This window comes from Diadema antillarum, unplaced genomic scaffold, assembly GCF_040938485.1.
Source record: "Diadema antillarum isolate AM-2024a unplaced genomic scaffold, OU_Dant_1.0 scf00000093, whole genome shotgun sequence".
Taxonomy (NCBI): domain Eukaryota; kingdom Metazoa; phylum Echinodermata; class Echinoidea; order Diadematoida; family Diadematidae; genus Diadema; species Diadema antillarum.
In genome coordinates this window covers 2535057-2555906 of record NW_027270982.1, presented here as the reverse complement: position 1 = coordinate 2555906, position 20850 = coordinate 2535057, and the positions used below count along the sequence as shown (strand labels likewise).

Genomic DNA, 20850 nt, shown 5'->3' with positions numbered 1-20850 from the left:
ATCGGCTCCTATTCGCAAAAATTTCACGCCGCAAAAATATCTTGCTTTACAGTATACTGTCAGCATTCAAAATAATGATACAAGCATACCATAGAATCAATGAGGAGTGGTAACTTCATTTACCATATGAAGTAAAAATTTCAGATTGGGACTTTTTATTTCTCTTCACAAACAAAACTAATTTGTCTATGATTTACATGTCTACAATTTACATTGTTGAACAGTTTTAACAAGTTTTTGACATCAATTACAGCTGTCTACATCATAGCTGTCAGCAAAAAAAAAAAAAGCCTCTGACAAATTGTGACAAAAAAGGTGTGATTGTAATTGGAAAATTCATTATTCAAATCATCAAGAACTAACAGAGATTCCACTTTCAAAAGTTCATTGAAGTGTGTTAAGCAGCAAAAATGGTATAGCATCGAAAACACTTCTTAAGGTATTCTCTTTCCTGCCTACGTGCAGGTGTTCTAGACAATGAATGCCAGAGCATGCACACTGGCTTTTACATCCAACCATGATTTATGTAAGCCGCACTGACGAAATACTTCAACATACATTAGATTACGGGAGAAATCTGCAGCTGAATTCAATACAAAAGAGCATATTCATTCAGTTTCCAAGCGAGCATTTTATTCTATATATTCTTGTATTCTCTTGGGTTTTCTTTTTCTTCTTCTTCTTTCGTCCTTTCTGTTTGAATGGACAGATATTGAGTTAATCAATCATGTGAATGATTGTATTTCAAAGCAGGTGACACAAGGACTTACATGCAGACTGACGTAATAGTTCTTTGAGGCACACTTGCTTGGCGTAGACTTTAATACCACCCACTCATCCAATACAAGATGTACTACTGTATGAGACACCTGGTCTCCCTGTCCTATTCACCGGGTCTATTCAGTAATGTCATATTCAACATTCAATCATTCCAAATACTCTTGCGGGAGGCATAAGAAAGGCGAACATGATGTGTGTTCTGCCACAGGCCTATATGACATCTCTCATCTTCTATTAAATGGAGTGGTGCATTAACAAGAGTCACAGAAAAAATGAAATATGAGGTAAGAGAAATAAGTTTATAGTCACTTGTTGCTTTCCATCACAAGTCTTTACTTGCATGAGTGGGCTGTTTAGACTTCCTTTTATCTGTTAACTCTCAACTGAATTCTGCTGCTTTGTAAGGAGGTAAAAGATTGGGACGAAGTATTGACAGAGAATTTCAGTGCAGGTGCGCCACAATTCAGGAGAGATAAATCACAAGATACAGGAGATCACCATGAATTTGACCGCCTGCCAAAAAAAGACTTGTCTTTTAGAAAGTATAGTTCTTACTTCACAACACGACATAAAGAATATGACAGTCAAGTCTACTTTTTTTGTTTTATCTTTAATAGAAGTTACCACGCGTATTAAAGGAAGAATTAATTGCGCAAAATAGTACAAACTATTGTTTGTTGTGGTGATGTTGGGGTGTTCCCACATCAACCTTTTTATCTTACCTTGACTGTCTTGCATCCATGCATGACGGCCATCTGAAAAGAAAATACATAAGAGAGAACATCTTAGCCATGATCTTGATCATGGTATCTTGGCAGAATGAAATTGTAATGTGATAATGTACATGTACCAGTTTTCCAACTGTCAATCTGAGGTTAGTCTTGGCAAAACTGTGGGCATATTTGACAACTGATGTAACAGTGTATTCATCCATAATACATGCCATACTGTGGTGGTGGTGGTGTCTCTCACTCTCCCTTTTTTTCTCTCTCTCTTTCTCTTTTTCTATCTATCCACCATCTGCCCAATATCTATCAGTCCATCTCTCTATCCTTTACACATGTATGTCAGTTATTGTATACTGTACGAGCTGAAATTTTCGCGTAGAGATATTTTCGCGAATTGCTACATGGAGGACATTTTCGCATGTTGTTAATTTCGCTGTTGCGAGGGTCGAACTGAACTTAGCTATTCGCGCGTTGTTATTTTCGCGTGCTGTTATTTTTGCGGTTCAAAGGCAATTCGCGAAATTCGCGAAAATAACACCACCGCGAAAATTTCAGCTCAGCTCGTACAGTACGCCATATATTTAGCAAGTCTAATTTTTTGTGAATCAGGACTTTAAAACGATTTTGTGAGTGGTTAAATTCGTGATCTGGGAGCACGGTACTGAACAGTAAAATGTATGTGTGCACATCACATTCACGTCTGGATCAGAATCAATGTTTTTGCGTGTTTTTAATTCACAAAAATAAAAACCTCGCAAAATATTTGGCATATACAGTACATGAGATGCATTTATCACGTTATTGAATAAATCTCTTTGAACTAAAGTAGCACTACCTGAAGTTCATGTAAATGTAATTTACTTAGAATATTCAAACAGCATTAGTTTGCAATAAAAATATTAGATTTCATCTCTGTGTTTATCTGTACACTTACTTTCTCCTGTGTCTGGCTCCTGGTAGAAAAACATAAGATGGGTGCTGGTTTCTGTCTCAAAGAACTTTGTCATTTTGTCAATCTGGAATACAATATAAAGAAATACAAAGAAGGTTATATTTATGATATTTTCAGAATCATTCGAGATATCTGAGTAAGGTGAATTTGGATTCACAGCCACTAAGGAAGAAATCAAATGCTTTGAACAGAGCAATCACAGGACTAAGGTTTCAAGTCCTATCTGGGTGATATTTCAGTGAGGAAAGAAGTGTCTTGCCTAGAAGGCACACCTGCTGCTAAACAGCAGATTTGAACCACAGACCACCCAGTCGAGAGTCAGTGGCTTGGACTATGCTCTGAGCCTCCTTAGAAATGTTATTGTGATCAGTTGCACTAAAGTGCTATTAAGCAGGGTGCTCATTAACAGAAGGTCTCATTAAATATTGTGCAATTTTAGCAGCTTGAATGTCAAATGATTTGTTTGTTTTTTTATTCTGCCTTAAATCATTTTCAAGTCTAGCTGGCAGCAAGGGGAGAATGGATTTGTGTAATACTGCATGGCACTAGCAAGATGTTTTACATGTATAGTGAGCATTGCAATTCTGTTCTGACGATCACTCACGATCAAACAAAACAATGAAAACTGCATCAAACTCTTGAATTATTGATAAAATGGCAAATTTTTTTAATACAGAGTCGGTTCCTTTCTTCCTGATAAGCAGCCTCTCAATTCACTTGGAAATGTTCGCACTCGCAGAGTTTTAATTCAATCAAATTCTATCAACAATACAGGATCCTGGTTATTCATCATGCCCGCATGCACCTGTCACTGTTCTGCCAAATGAGAGAATGCTGCATTCAGATGGATTTATCTTATTGGTTTATCTTGAAGGGAGAAAAACAGCTCGCGTTTGAATGGGAGAGTGAATAGCCAGCACTCTAAGCAACATCAAGAGGGGCAGGTGCTGAAATCTTTGCAACAATCAAGCAGAGGCACTGTACGCTCATTTCGGACGGCAGCCTTACCCTAAAATGACTCTAATAGCATAAACACTGTGGGAGGCAGTGCTGGTCACCCCTTCCAGAAAACAATCACCAGTGACAAAATGCACCTCAATCTTATGATGCTCAAAGTGTTTATCAAGACATCTCTAATATCATAATTGATAATGATATTCTCAAACATAATCAATGTACAAGTAATGCTTCATAAGCTTAAATAATAATAATAATAATAATAATAACAATAATAATAATAATAATAATAATAATAAATAATAATAAATAGGTTTAATTGGCAGAAAACTCTTTATTTCACATTGAACTTTTTCTTAAATAAAGAGTAAAATCACACAAAATAGAATGACAAATGTTTAAGCATTTATATATATATATATATATATATATATATATATATATATATATATATATATATATATATTATATATATACATAATATTCCAAATACAACCATATGCAAATTGGATGAGGTGATGATATTGTGCCATTAAACTCTCCTATTGGAGGATCAACACGGTATGTGAAGGTGTGTATTATAACTTTATGCCATACCAGACTTTGAATAATCCTCCCTAAAGGGAAGATTAAACCACCACAGATGGGTGTAAAGCCAACTTACATTGTTCCCCTCGAGCACCGCATCTTCAACATCCGCCCTCTCCAGGAGGAGGGAGTTGGCCACCGCCTCCATGACGAACTCATGGCGGGGATCCAGCTGGGCCCGCTTGGCCTCCCGCTCCTCCTTCAGTTTTTGCTGGAAGAACAAATTGACAATTCAAAAGAAGCATCAGCAATGTTTATCCTTTTAAAATACAATGTATGCAACAAAGAAGTACGATGTAAATCACTATGTACAAGGATACGGTATACATGATGCATTGTTACTCAAAATAACCATCGCAGCCATCACGCAAACATCATGGCCAAAGTATGCTCACAATGTACAATGTCACAAAAATCACTCAATTTCAACTTTACCCCTTTTTCTCAACATCAAAATTATCTTAAATTGCACAATTCCATTTGTCTTGTAAATTGGATTTTAAAAATTGACGAGCTTCATGATAAATATACCTTAATCCTCCCCTCAAAATGCTGGTACGCTTCTTCCGATGGTCGTGTGTCCATGACTACTGATTCAACAACACAAAAGGTTGTGTATTTCTACCCCCTGTAACTGGTATCAATCTGTGGTATACAGGTATACACTGTATCCTCCAGCACCCATGGTAATATTTTAGATCACAGACACTCATACCAAATAGGTCAAAACCAGGGGGGGGGGGGAGGGAAGGGGAGCTGCACATTGTAATCAAATGTAGGAAACAACACAAGGATTATGGTACCTTAAATTGTCATCCATCATGACACATTACAATCAGATGTATGGATATTCCAAAAGAAAGCCAGATGCATCCATCATCAAAATGATGTTTGTCATCACTTTATTCAACTTAGAAATCTCCCATGCTTACTATATTTTTGGTCATCATCTTCACCTTTGCTATCACCCGCACAAAAATGGGCAGGTCCACCATAAACAATTCATCATATTACATCTCTGATGCCTCTAATTAGTCAATATTCCAAAGGCACTTCACGCACCACTAGTTGTCTCCGCCACTCTCATGCATTACTGCTACTGCATAGTACTTCCATTGTATACTCAGGGAGCATACCTTAGTGCATAGCTCTGTTACCTGGCAACTGCAAGCAGAGTTAGTCTACACCAGCAGACTCCATACCAACAATAACTATGTGGTCTTTAATGTTCTTACTGAAGCAAGTAGACTGGCTCTCCTTGTTGACAGCAAATACTTGACAGTGTCTTTCTTTCTTTCTTTCTTTCCTTCTTCTTCTCCTTCTTCTTCTTCTTCTTCTTCTTCTTCTTCTTCTTCTTCTTCTTCCTCCTCCTCTTCTTCTTCTTCTCCTTCATCTTTTTTTTTCTTCTTCTTCTTTCCAAAGTAGGTGTATACAATTTGTATCAACATTGGTCCAGTCCAGGATTTTTCTATTGATAATGGAAATGGTGTATTGCTGAATATGTGGCTGAGGAAAACCACTGATGTCATAGGCTCACACATAAAGATTGCCTTTATAATCATACAGACTGTATGTAATATGAATAATTAATCTCTAACCACATCCTGTAACCAGGTTCATTAGTAAAAGACAATTGCAATGTCATTATTGGAGTTCCACTAGCTTCATATTTATGTAATATCATTTGGGATTATTATATTTTTATGAATTCTACAAGTTTTTAAGTGATCGAATCAAACAAGTTATCTACTACTTACTTCACTTTTTGTTTTCATTTTCATTTCATTCACTTCTTTAAAGAAATGCAAACAAAAGCCCACAAAAGTTATCATTCTACACTATAGTATCCGTATAATTTTTGTGATTGATAGTCAACAACTTTCAAGAATATTGCCACCTCAGCCCAACTTATTCACCTTTTACAAACAGTGTGTCATGATTTCTATTTACTTCTAAAAACTTGTAGAAAGTTCTAGCAAAGTCCTTTAAAATTTTACAGGTATTTATCATCTTGGGCCATTCTTGACCTTATATTTGATAACTGGTGAATTCTGGAATATTCCAGGTACACTGTATTACCATATGGGCCAACCACTGTTAAAGTGGAAACTTTTGTATGATTAACTCTTCGTAATGAGCAAATTAAAGTGAGCATGGCTATAATTCTGAAGGAGTAAATTTCTGTATTAAAGTTTTTATTGCCCAAAGAAATGTGCGCATCCTATTCATCTGGTGATTAGAAAAATTCTTGACAATTTTCCCTACAGCAAAACATTCAGATTTTACAGTATGGCTGCCCCAAGGATAAATTTTTTGACCCTTCAGTTATGAGTGACCATACAAACAGTGTTCCCTCACTCACTGGAATGGACAACGACTGTGATACAATTTTTTGTACGCTGTACTCAACTTCAGATTCAAACTCCACAAGCAAGACAGAAAATATGGTAGTAATAACAAGATGGCATGACAATGATTTTCAGCCTATAGATAAAGGTAACACTTGCAAACAGGGTAGGTTCTTGACAATTCATTTTAAAAAGAACGAGGAGTCATTCTCAGCAGTGATGCTACAGTTCCTCTCTCAGCTTTACGGTCAGTATGTCACTTCATGTCACTTCATGTCATCCCACTTCATCCCACAAATCACAGACATTTCATTGGGCATAAGAAAAGGGATTGTTCAGGATTTTCAAAATTTCACATCATTTCAGGAAACAGTGACAATGGTCAAAATTCACATATATTCTCATTTTTCCCCTCCTGCTCCTCCTCTTCATCTTTTATTTTTCCCATTCTTCGTCTTTTTCATCTTCTCCTCCAGAGAGTAAGGTGAAAAACACTTGTAAAAAGTTTCACAACTTTCAGAGATTTTGACTTTAAGTTATGGTGATAACAAAATATACTTCAAAACACTCTTGCAGAATCTGTGCTAACTACATAATAGGCCAAACCAACATAAAAAGGAAAGAAAAAACACCTGGCAGCACAGCAATCAACTTTTTACCTATCTAACTGTATGTTCTACACGGTTTCTTCACAACATAAAAACACGGAAGGTTGCTACCCAAGCAAACCCAGCCTTGGGAGTGTTTGATCTTCTCATCAGCATGGATTCGGCAGGGCTTGTTTAAATCCGGGAACAACTGTACGTGGGGTCTTGACAATGCAAACTGAGAACAATCAATCGATGGCTGAAGTACGTACTGACATAGGGACCGCAGCTGCATCGTAGTTGGAATTGGCGTAATATGCCAACATAACATGGCTTTGTTTATACGGCCAGGGTAGGCAGGCAGGCACTCCGCCAGCTTCATTGTGGGGAATGTAAATCTGCCTGACAAAACTAAGTAAACACTCAGGATTACAAGATAATACCTTTGGTGTACAGACAATTCCTGATTCCCTCCCCTTCCTCCCCCCTCCCCCTTCATCTCGGCAATTGTCAAGTGACATAATTCAGTATAAAGTCGAAGTTTCTGAGTCTCTCTCTCTCTCTTTTCTAGCCCTTTATTATCCAGTCAAATTATGCTTTATTTTTAGTGTATATAACCTTTAAAAAAATGAATTAAATGCCAGGGTTTAACTTAGATAACTTAACAAAGGGGACACTACAGCTTACTACTGAAAACAAAAAAATAACCATACAGATTGTTGGATCGATGAATTGGGGAATGGCTGAATTACAGCTGTATAAAGTTTGTTCTCGTTGGTCCTTTCTACAACTAATTGTAGTTCTTTGCACAATAGGGTTCAGATTTTTACACAGCAGTGCACTTTGCAGGCTTAAGTGACTAGAAAGAGGAATACAATTATTTCTTTGTTGTCATTGTTGTTCTTTTTATATACTGACAGCCAAAACTGATTCTTTTTTTTTCTTTTTTCTTTTTTCTTTTTTTTTTTTTACTTTCAAAGTGATTTATGGACTATGTTGTTTATCCGGTATGCCTAAAGTTTTATGATACATCGTACATTTATGTCATCATTCCAATTTCATTTTAGACCACTCTCTAAAATACTTTGAAAGTGGTTGCATGGTAGTCCGCTACTTTCCTCAGAGTCATTCCATAAAATAATAGTGTGCACAGCAGCCACGGGCAAACTGCTTATATCACATATTGTTTTTAACAATCTTCATTTCCAGTATTGGATGTTCCTATTTGAGTATTTGTATAGATTCATGGTGTATTCCTTGCAGCACACAAATGATAGTCTTAGTATGAAATTGTATGTTGGGTGCAATTGTGAAATTTGATGTAGAAATGAAAATATGTGATTTTTGTAATGGACATATTCAGTGTATGATTTGAGTACATAATGCACAATTCCAAACAAACGTCTCTATAGGTTTTACATAATGCAATGTGCTTCAGCAAAGAGCAAAATTAGTTACGCTTGATGAGTCACTGTATGACTAGAGGACACATGCACACAATTCGTAAAGACAGTTTAGGGTGATAGTTCTGTTTTCCGAGCCATCTACCACTATAATACTCAACAGATCTACATACCTGACCCTGCACCTCAAAACAAACAAAAAGTCGCCAGACATGAATTTTTAGTTAAGACCATATTCTGAAATCCTGAGCAGACTTTAAGCTTTAAAATGGTGTATAACTCAAATCAAATGGACTCTCCTAACCTATCTAAATATTGGAAAGAAAGCACAAACTCAGGAAATGTGTGAACTGAGAAAAGAGGCTCTGAAGTACAGTGTCTATTCAAGCACTTAATCTTTACCAAACCGTGCTGGCTGTGCAATGAATGGGACAAAAAACAGGAAGTAAACCACCCGAGTAACAACAATGAAGGGATTATCAGATCAAACTGAAATTAAGCATGCCTCATTCACACATTCTGTCCATAATTAATGCCAACTTTCAAAGCAGTAGCACTATCCTTTCAAAAGTTATTAGAGTTAAAAGTGAAGAGTGTGGACAAAGTTTTTCAGAAATGAAAAAGGGATTTTAAAGACACACCTAATCACACTATTCTACCAAAAATGTTCGAGATAAACTGCTAAAAAAACACACTTTCCTGCCCATTTTATGATACCAAATTTTAGCATAATGTAAAAGAAGATCCGCTCTTTCAGAAAATATGAAAAAGTCAAGTTCGGCTAAGTTGACCCATTTCACTTATTTTCAGTCCTCACGCAATATCAGTGTGTGCAACTTTATGTTCATTTTGAGGTGCACGGTCACATATAGTGTGGGTACATATGTCAAACTGTAAACTTGCCTAACAAGTTACGAACCACAAATATGAGTATTCATGTTTATAAGTTCCTTGTATTACAACAAATGTATTTCTGTTTACAACAGAAAATAAAAAGTTGCGTGTTTGCAATTATCATCTCCATGTATGCAGTCCACATGTTCTTTCTTTGCAAAAGCCTTTCCATGAACTCACCAGCTGAACAGCATAAACTAATACAAGCAGCACTTAGTAAAAATAAAAAATAAAAAGACCAACTACTGTAAAACACAATAGTTTCATAGCATGAAATTTTCGTGATTGGAGCCAACAGCCTTTCTCGAGGCATAAAATTTTTGCGAGTTGCCTCTAACATTAAATGCATCATAGTGTACCGTACACAAGAAGTTTTGCTTGCATTTTAATTTTGTGACTCTTGGCTCTCACGAAATTGGCAAATCAAAATGCACATGAACATTCCTCATTTTACATTTCTAAAAACTTTATCAAAACTAAGTGCATTATGAGTTAAAGTTTGGACTCCTCTGTGAAAACATAGTTTCACACAGTATCTGTTGCACCACCAGATAGGTTTCACGCACACACACACACACACACACACACACAAAATCAACAGTTTACATTTGACTGCACATTGATGAGGTAGAGGATGTTGGCAATCACTAGCTTACAAACACAAAATCTTGATGTTACAGATTATCTTTTGATATTTCTAAATGTTTTCATAAACTTAGGACACAGAGCAAACATCTATGACCTTCCTCCACTTATCAGTATTCACAGGATTGGTCAATGCTGCTACATCATGTTCTTTGGAGAGGTACAATGAAAGATTGTACAAATTGCAGTGTGACAATGTAAAAATATCTATATTGCAGTCAGAACATTTCTTTCAACTGCATGATTGACAATGCCACTCTCGCAAGTATGTATATATACAGATTTACAGCAGACTATCTACCTCTCACAATTATGAATATAGAAGAATAACATTTTCCTTTTTTTTTACACACACAAAAAATGACAGCCCTACAAAAGCAGCACTTGACTTTTATGTATTCCATCAACCAATAGCGCTAATAATTTATTATGCAGGAAATTAGTACAATTGATTTTCAGCACTGAGTAAACTTCTGTGAACTTCACTCGCTTATAATTTTGTGAACGAGAGCACATTTGTTTAAAAGTATACCTCCTAAAATATTCATGTGTTGTTGTTTTCTTTCTTTCTTTCTTTTTGATGAAAGTTCTCTCAGGTGTGAAATTCGTTAAAATTCCCACATCAGCTGGGTACCAATTCATGATGATTTAAACAACTACTGTAACAGTGCAAATTTTTGCGCATTTCTCGTGACCAGAAACCAGCGCAAAAATAAAAGCACACAAATATTTTTGCCTGACATATGTTCCACTGATTAGTGTCTTGATTCCGTAGAATCAAAATCATCATGTGAAATTTATCTTATCCTGCCAAGCCCAAAAAATTGCCAGAAATATATTATATATTCACAACATGAAACTTTGGCGAATTGGAGACAACAGCCGTTTTTGTGGCATGAAAAATTCGCGCATTGCTGGCTATGAAAAAATTATGAGTATAATACAACTGCATACAAAAACTTTAATGTGCATTTTAGTTTTGCGAATCTTGGCTCCTTGCAAAATTTGCAAAAAGTTTCATGCTTGCAAAAATTTCTGGTTTTACAGTTCCTGTAGAGATAAAAAATAAACATTCTACAAACAAGTCAAGGGGTGACTGAGGTCAATGTTTTTACTTTTCAAAATGAAATAATCCTGAATGAGGAATGAGCTTTCAAAACTACGGTAGCAGGAATTTCAGGAATTTGATCCGGGGATTTGATCAATCCTTCTATGATTTTCAAGATATATAATTATGTTATGAACTCATTCTTCAATTTCTCAGGAGGCCAAAGAGAAAGACAAAAAAAAAGCACTCCCCTTTCAAAAGGAATACCTGGGTGAAAAGTAAAACACACGATCCCTTTTTTAACAATTCTTGGGCAGGATATTGTTGTGCGAAAAGTACTCCTTTACCATAGAATTTAGATAGGGTAGGCATCGTGACTTCTACATGTACTTTGAACACTAAAAAAAGGGTTGTTTTGTGGATTAAAATGAAGGTCTGTTCCGAAAATGCATTGCCAAAATTATGAGACTACTGTGTCTTTTCTCATCTGGTCATTATATGCCTACATGTCGTAGCGCTTGTGTACTTGTTGCTGTGGTTATCGGCAGATTTGATCAACCGTGCATGGTTCAGTGTAATGCCCACATACTGGGCTTCGTGTTGTGGGAGCACTGCTTAAACAGGAGAAATACTTGTTTCCTAACCCCTCCTGATTAAGCAATGAGCATGAGCACTGTACTTGAAAGATACATTGCATAATATTTGTCGGTTAACTTCAGTTTCAGATTACAGTGCAGGCAGCGTACGCCACAATTGCAAATTAGAGGCTCACGAAGAGGGAGTTGTTTTGTTTTAAGCGACGACATGAAATTTTATGTCGACATCAATGCTTTATCGCGCTTCCTGATAACCAATTTGGTTCCAATTTTTGTGCGTGATTGCAAATAAGCTATTGTATGCTAATTATTACCTGTAATTTTGATGCAGAGTGGTTTCTTGGTATTTGAGATATCTACATAGATACTAAAGTACATTAGTGCCCAAGATGGTTGTACAGAATCCCAATGGCATTTTAATGTGGTAGTTCCACAGACTTGAGATGGCAAAACAATGTATGTCAAAAAGTCATGAAAATTGACTTAGGCCAAGTAAAAAAAGAAAGTAGTTTCTCGTCCGGGTGTTTTGAGCAAGGCGATGAGGGAGGTCCTTACTATTTGATATCTTACTATTTTTTCAAGGATCGTCAAAATGAAAGTGTAATATGTGTTTCTCGTCCAGTAATTCTGAGAAAGGTAACGAGAATGGGCTTTACAATTTTCTATATTCAATTTATGAAATGAAATCACTCTGGTAGCTGTGTTATGAGTTATGCCCAGGGCCCTGTTGCAAGAAACTTTGCGTTTAAACGCAACTTGCAACTGATTGTCACTGGCCAATCAAAATCATTGTTGCATGCATGTCTTCTTAATAGGGCAGACCCTTAGCCAATCAGAATGGTTGTTTCAAAATTAGCAATTATTTGCAATTGATTGCAACTTTCTTGCAACGGGGCCCTGATGTCAAGGGAAAATGACCATCTTAATACTGGTATTTAGTGTTGTAATGGCTTTTCTGATACCAGTGTACTTGCAATTCTGATGTATTGTGCTATTAACTGAAACAGGTATAAAACATGTCTTTCAACAAATGTACGACTGAAATAAATTCCATGATATTCAAAACACTGCTTTATTTATTGGTGTTTGTGACTTTTTGTGTCCACACAGCTGGTATGTATATCTGCAGTTCTTCACAGTACAATTGTAGCACATTCAACTGGAAACTGGCTTGTACAATTGCAGATGGATGTCAAAATGATACTGATATGGCATTCTAGCATTAAACGTTTAAAGATGTTTCTTCATTGTTCTAAAAAGACATTTGATAATCACTCATTATTTGGATGATGAATGATTGTATAACAGTACACACTACAGATGATACCACTCACGACTGTGTCCGTGAATTTACATCGTGAAGAAAAGTATCCCGCAGAAATACGAGACAAACCAGAATCCGTGGAAAAGTTATTTATTTTGTACATACACCCATTTAATAATTCTACATTAGCTGGAAAAGCGCATTCATTTTCTCTTCAAAATAGAATGTATCGCCGTGACAGACCAGGGGATGGGGACCCTGGACAGCTACAAAACACGCACACTTTGCCGATACTAGTATACGGTGCGGCACGGCCACTGCACTGGCACAAGGGAGGTGTGGACCTCCCTGCTGGCACCGTACCTTCCGACACTGCACACACATGCACATAGTCACAATGACATGAAAATGTATACAAACTCGATACCGTACAATCCTCACAAGCATTTGTACAGTACAGATCATCCGCTTAAAATATCAGAAACGGGGAAAAATACGAACAACGCGCGAAATACGCGTGGAATATCAGCGATTGTTCGCAAAAATGTTGCCGCTATCGCGTTCACGACGTACCGAGTGCGCTGTACATCACAGCCCAGTAGGCCGGCCCGCCGCGCCGCCCATCCAACTACAGTGCAGTTCGACTGCTTTGTGGGTCATTCCTTCTTGCCGATCGGCCGAGCTCGCAGTGTGAAATGCATGCATTATTACATACGCACTACACACAGAAGCTACAGCTACAGTCTACAGTCTACAGCTAAGTAGAGGACGCAAGGCGTAAAAATTAGAAATGAGACGTCACGATTGGTAGGTGAATTGTCGATCTTTCTTTTTTTTTCGGCGGCCGAAAAAATAGTAAATATCAAAAAAGTCGATGCGGCAACTGAAAATCGATGCGGGCGGGGAGCGGGCTGGGACGAGAATTATGAATTTCTTGGTATTTTCAGCGCCATTTTGAAAATAGTAAATAGTAAAAAAATCGATGCGGCGGCCAAAATCGATGCGCGCGAGGACGAGAAACTGGTTTCTTTTTTTACTTGGCCTTAGTTGTACGTAGTCACATATTAAGTTTTTTTTAGTGTAATCTAACTCTGAGTGAAACAAATAAAAATCTTAAAATCAGAATGCAGTCCATTCCTGAGATACAGTGTACTATGACACCCCCTCTCAATCAGAATTTTGTTGGCAAAACAACGTAAGCGGCGATACACTTGCCCCTTCTCAACACGCGTCATATATGATGAACTTGGCAAAACAACATAGAAATCGTATAGAATTCAAGAAAGCTCTACAGGTGATCTTCATGAAATACGTTGTTTTGCCATATCAATACCTTTACAAAACTCTAAACTCAATTTCCTAGAAGAGAGGTTGCATGTACAAATGTAGAATAGATAAAAAAATTTGCCATCTTGATCAATTCACTTCTTGGAGGAATCAGTCTTTTTAGTTTTTTTACTGATGCGATCATTCCTCATCTTTCTCTTCTTATTGAAAGGCGATGAAGGATAAAAGCCACAAGGTCCGGGATATATAGATCTAGATCTATAATGTGTAAATTCTAATATACAGATAAAAGTGACTTCAAATATGTTGTCTAAAATGCTCTACAAATCATAATGAACTTTACTACTACCGTTTGTTAGTAGGATCTAGCGACAGCGTGTGTAAACGTAGTACGCGATCTTCTGTCTGTCGTAGATATCTATCGTTACCTGTTTCTCCTTCAGGTTCTCGCCGGGCGCAAGGGCGGCTAGCCGGGTCTTGTTCTTCGGGTCTGCGCTGCCGGGTCCTCCATGTCGTTTTGTCCCGGCTTTTATGCGATTTGAGGACGTTTTACTCTGCTCGGTGTCTGCCATGATTTATGACAGTAGGCAACCGTCGGTGCCTTAATACTATTCTACCCAGCTGTCACAGTTTATATGGTATAAGAGCGTCATGCAGAGTTTAAACTGTGACTTCTTCAACACAGTTCTTCTAAATAGTTTCGCCAACTTCACTCCGCCATGTTGAAATCGATTGTGTACAATCTCCAACGAAACCGATAAATTTGCATATCAAAAGCAAATAGATTCGTTAACTTCAACAAGGGGTAGGGAAATTAAATCATGTAATCTTTCGGGTGTCACACAAATTTGGGGGTTTGTATTGATTCTTGCAAGCACTATATAAATATAATTAGATCAATTTGATTTGAAGTTAATATACAACAGCTTGTCAATAGGCATACAAATCCCAAATCGAATGATTTGTTAACATTTTCCCCCATCTACTATAATGAACTCGTCCAAACTTACAGACCCTGCTATGGGCCTGCTCCGAGTGCCCTCCCTGTGCCGAGATTACTAAAGACGCTATTGATCGAGTTGAAATGCCTGTTTAGTATCTCAGGGTCAATGAAATGAATCGCAACTGCTTGGAAAGATAAAATCTTCTGTAAAAATGTTCAGTTTGCAGATATTGCCATGAAAAAGAAAGACGACAGAAAGTTCGAAAACTATGAATTGAAACGATCGAAGCACTGTGACTCACTGCGCTGCACAACACAGTGGTAACACTTGCTGCGCGTGTTCATTTTTTTTAATCGCAGTCTCCAAGTTGCTGGGAATCATGTTGAAACGCGAACAACAAACATGAACCACAATGTTTTACATAATCTGATACATTTGTAACGAATGACATTAATACAAAGGACCGTATCGATTTGCTATAAACCTAGTAAGTTTCTTTGATGGTGAAAGCATGGAAAATCAATGTACCTACTTCAAAAAAAAAAAAAAAAAAAGATGGACAGCAGAGCAGGAATCGACAATCTAAAGATAGCTTTAGTCAAAGAAACTCGATGACATGAGACAGATCCCTTCATATGATATGATACACAATTTTCCAGGCATTCCTTGGTTTTACATCGCTGGCTATATAATCTTATACTATAAAACTATCAATAACAAAATGCGCGATGTTATAACAATAGGAATTGAGTTTTTCGAAGCCAATTTCGGCCAATGTGTGTAATCTATTAATCATCATTATCTCGTACATAAATGGGCAGGTGGACATGTACTAAGTATATTGCGTTCATTATTAACAGATTGTCGTGAGCGGGAATCGCCCATTATGCTAATTAATAGGTCTATCCATGCACATCCTTGTTAATACAACCAAGACAATTAACGTTAAGAGGTTGATGGCGTGAAGGTATACTCTTCTGTACCTAATAAATAATTGTTGTTCATTTTCAAGTTGTAATGTATTTCGTGAGTGCGTGATATCATGTAAGGACGCTGAAGAAGTTCATTTTTTATACCTCCGTTTATCACAGTTTTGTCTTTTTTTATGAAATAGTGAGTGACTCAGTTCCATTTTGCTGTAGAAATCTCGTTATTGTCTATATTGCAGCTACCCCCGTTTATCACATTTTTTTTCAATGAAATAGAGCGTAGTTTCATTGCGCGAATTTGTAAAGCAGATTATCGGACCTTAAAGGGATCGTATAGTTTTGGTTGAGACCTAATTTCAGGTTTCTAACATTTTTTGGATAGATAATGAGAAACCTCTTATGAAATATGAAAGAGCATGCAATTCCATGAGGAATTCAACGTTTATTCGGATGAAAATTGGTTTTGAAATGGCTGAGATATCCAAAACAGAGCGATTCAATAAAGTGTGGGACCCACATTTTATTACGATCGCTTTGTTTTACTTTGTTTTTGGATGTTTCAGTCATTCCAAACCCGATTTTCATCAAATAAAGTTTGAATTCCTCTTAAAATGGTATGCTCTGTACTATTTCATAAGTGTTTTCTTGGTACCTCCCAAAAAGTTAAAAGCCCAATTCTCATCTCCACCAATACTTTACTATCCCTTTAATTTGCAATACAGCTGCGGATTTACCGAAAGCTGCTGACTTTAACAAATTACCCACGCATCTCAGGCAGGCGGATACAGCGTAAGTGTTTCGTTTTTGTTTGTTTGTGTGTGTGTGTGTGTGTGTGTATGTGTGTGTGTGTGTGTATGTGTGTGCGTGTGTGTGTGCGTGTGCGTGTGTGTGTGTGTGTGTGTGTGTGTCTGTCTGTCTGTCTGTCTGTGAGTGTGTGTGTCTGTGTCTGTGTGTGTGTGTGTCTGTGTGTGTGTCTGTGTATCTGTGTGTCTGTGTCTGTGTCTGTGTTAAAACATCTCTTTATGATAACATGTCAATGGACCTGTATGTCACAGTTTTTCATCTTGTTTTATCTCCTCTTCTCTCTCTCACACACACGCAAACACATGTCTTTTCCTCTATTTCTCTATTTTTCTTCCTTTTATGTGCATATAGGGACATTAATCTATTTTTTGTGATATGCGCTAAAGAAATCAGGTTTATTGTATTACAATGTATTATTAAGCTAGCTGATAGACAGCCTCCAAAGTGAAATATATACGTATGAATCATTGATCGAGGCATCGCCAACTCTACGTTTCAGCGATGTCCATAATAATGTTATAGTCCATGAACATATTTTTTTCTGTAATTCTTGTTTGCATTATTAGTACTATTTGATATACACAAGTCATTAATGATGGGACTTTGGAGCGGTAGGAGACTACACACGGAAGATCATAGAGTGTCATCAACTCTACATCTATGTCCATTATCTGCATCTTTTTATGTAAAAAGAAAATAATTATGATCCTGGATAATACTCGAATAAGTCTTTTCAGTCGGGCATAAACATCAGGTTTGGCCATTTCTGCAAAATGAAAGCATATATCGCAAATAACATACTCTTGCATTGAAATGGTAATGGTAATGGTTAAGATATAATAACAATGATGTATTCATCATAATGGTATCATAAGCAACAATACACTGATCATCATCATCATCATCATCATCATCATCATCATCATCATTACTTTAGGCCCTATAAATGACGACACAATGTATGGTAATGGTTGTCACAATGATGTTGATAATGACTGTCATAAAATTGTTTATTGCAAGGCCATAATTATAGCGCATGTTTATCTTTCCCACCGCCCAGAAATGACGGAAAGGAGCGAGTGCTGCATGTGAAAAAAAATAAAATAAATAAGTGGCTTCCCGTAACTGTTTGTTCACCAACGCTAGATGGCGTTCTGCCAGGGTGGTCATGCAGTGAACACCATTGACAGGAGTATGTATGAATCTTGTCTCTTTTTATATACTTAGTAACTGCATACCTTGGTATACCATATACAACCAATTAAGACATTGTGATTCTATATATCACATCTGAAGTATGACATTTAGATTGTATGAGCTATTGTGTCCATTCGGATACAGTATTTCCATGTTTTGGCTGTTTTTTTGTGTGTGTGTGTGTTTTTTTTTAAGATGATTGTAAGATGCATCTGATACTAGTATTTGAAAATGATTTGTGATGTTAAAAAGAAAAAACAAACAAATGATTCAAATCCATGAAAGTACCCGCTGCATGCTATGAGGACAAGAACCAACACTTGCTGTCGGGCGGAAGCTCGGTCAGCGGTCTAGTGGAGATGACGCCTGTCCGGAGATCAGGAGGTCGTAGGTTCGAATCCTGCTAGAGTATGTTTTATACGTCCATGATTTTTTATCATGGCTAGTACTGAAACACTGATCAATTCAGTGCTTATTCAAGTCGATGTAGGGCAATTTGTCAATCAGTTGCAAACATGAAATGAATTCCGTTACATGAAATCTTTGAAGGCTTCCGTGACGGAGGAACAATGGGTGGTAGAAGGCTTAACCGTGTACCATGTATTCTTTCTTTGGTAAGAGATGTGGCCCTGAAAAGGGGCCTACGCTCTCTTGACGTTTCGGCAAGCATGTTCTTGCTGTTTTCAAGAGAATGGTTTACATTTTTTTTTGGAAACGGCACTGTTCAGCCTTCTACCTATACCATAGTTCAGTTACATGTACATCTTTACAGCTCATAAATCAATGAACAATTTGTCTATTTTTAGGATCTATGATGCAATGATAATAGATTAATTTTCAGTAGATATAAGAGAATACAATCGGTAAATCATTATTGAAACAGAGCATGTGCTTTGTTTCAATAATTTATTTGATTGTATTCTCTTATATCTTCTGGTGATTGATCTATTATCATTGAATCATATATATATATATTCACAACAGTAGGTCAATATAAACTCCGTTAAACAGAGTTTATATTGACCTACCTACTGTTGTGAATCTATACTTTCTTAGGACTCCGAGCAGAAACTAATTATTGCTGTTATTCATATGTACATATATATATATATATATATATATATATATATATATATATGTACATATACATAAATATGTATGTGTGTATATATATATATATATATATATATATATATATATATACATGTATATATATATGTATATATATATATTAAACATATGAAATGTTATTACAAGAAATGTCAGAGATTCCTCTCCTTTCCTCAAACAAGTATCATAATTGTACTTATTCAAACTGCATATTAAAATTACTCATTGTCACTCTTACTCTCCTTATTTCCACTTATTTTAATGCCCCCCTACATAACCCATATTAGAGCATACACACACAAACACACACACACGGACATAATACTTATCCACCTATTCATACAATGTTTACTAAATCAGCTGAAGTTCCCTCCTCCTGTCTGCATTCCCGACTTGAATATTTGTAGAGCATGAAGTAAAAACAAAAACAAACAGAACATCCACACTCTTGCACCCACACACAAACAGACAACAACAACCAAAAAAAAACTCCCATATAATCAAACATGTAATTATAGAATGGTACATACAGGCATCAGCCACATCAAAATTGGATGTGAGGCTATACAACTCTGGGATTTCATAGTATCAAACAGTTTCACAGAACAATTATGATGGTTGCAACCACAAATATACAAGATGAGGTGAGAGTTTCATTTACTCACCTCACAAGTCTCACTTTAGTGTGTACACAAAAGTATCATACAAAAATCACCTCTTGTATTTCAATTGCTGCTCGAAATAAGAATGGTGGTCTTTAAAGCCAAAAGTGTCACCTATGAACAAGAAATTTTGAGGAATTAGAGGCACCCTGACCCCAAACATTGCATTTGCTGGTTTATCAAAAATGTCATGTGGTCTCTAACATAAGTACATTGTACTGTATTGGTGTAGGCACATTAAGCATCACATTTCACTATAACACACACACACACACACACACACACACACACACACACACACACAAAGTTGGTTGCCTTGTTGTACAGTGTACACTGTACTACAATTATTGGCATAAATCATGATGCATTTGAAAATACAACTTGCTCAATGAAATTGTAGTACAATTGTACCCTAAGGTTGTTACATTCTTGTGAAATCTTGCAATTTTTCATTGATTTTTCTAACCCTGGGGTTCACAGATATAATTCATCATAAAAATGTGCAAGTTCATTGTCTATCCTTCCTAATACTCAACACAAGTTTTAATAAATTCTTTGAAGAACTACAACATGTGCAGCAACTGACTTTTTCTAGCTACGGAAAAAATTGAAAAAGTTCAGATTTCAAACAGTGGTCTTAACAATCAATCGAAAAGGTGTGCATCTTTATGGCTAATCTAATAAGCATAACAGCACCTACTGACATACCTCTTAAACTAGTGCTACCTCCACCACTGAGGTCATGTTTTTGCCAGTGTTGATTTGTCTGTCTTTTTGTTTGTTTGCAAAATAACTCATGAAGTTATGAACGGATTTGGATGAAATTTTCAGGAAAGGTTGACAATGACACAAGGAAGAGATAATTTCAATTCGGTAGTGATCTGGATCACCGTCTGGATCCAGGATTTTTATTTCATTTTTTAAAGAATTCTTCATCAATAGAAAATAACTGGATTATCTAGTATCACTATCACTCTATTGTACACTATATGACAATGACCGTTAATCAATTTTTATTGCGCAGTGAGAAATCACAGAATGGGTGGAAATGAGCTGCTTGGTGGAAGTCTGCGCTGAGTGCTTTTCTAGTTCTATATGAAAAGAATGAGTCTTTAATCTTGATATGC

At 36.6% G+C, this 20850-nt stretch overlaps 1 protein-coding gene across 1 annotated transcript in view; it reads right to left on the bottom strand.

Moving 5' to 3' along the window:
- Positions 1-14766, bottom strand: part of LOC139718331 (dynein axonemal heavy chain 5-like) — an 81965-nt gene extending 67199 nt beyond the window's left edge. The window contains 4 exon segments of the mRNA XM_071629810.1: positions 1503-1535; positions 2443-2524; positions 4082-4216; positions 14506-14766. Of these exon segments, the coding sequence (XP_071485911.1) occupies positions 1503-1535; positions 2443-2524; positions 4082-4216; positions 14506-14649 (394 nt within the window). The 5' untranslated portion in view covers positions 14650-14766.
- Positions 14767-20850: the final 6084 nt, after the last annotated feature.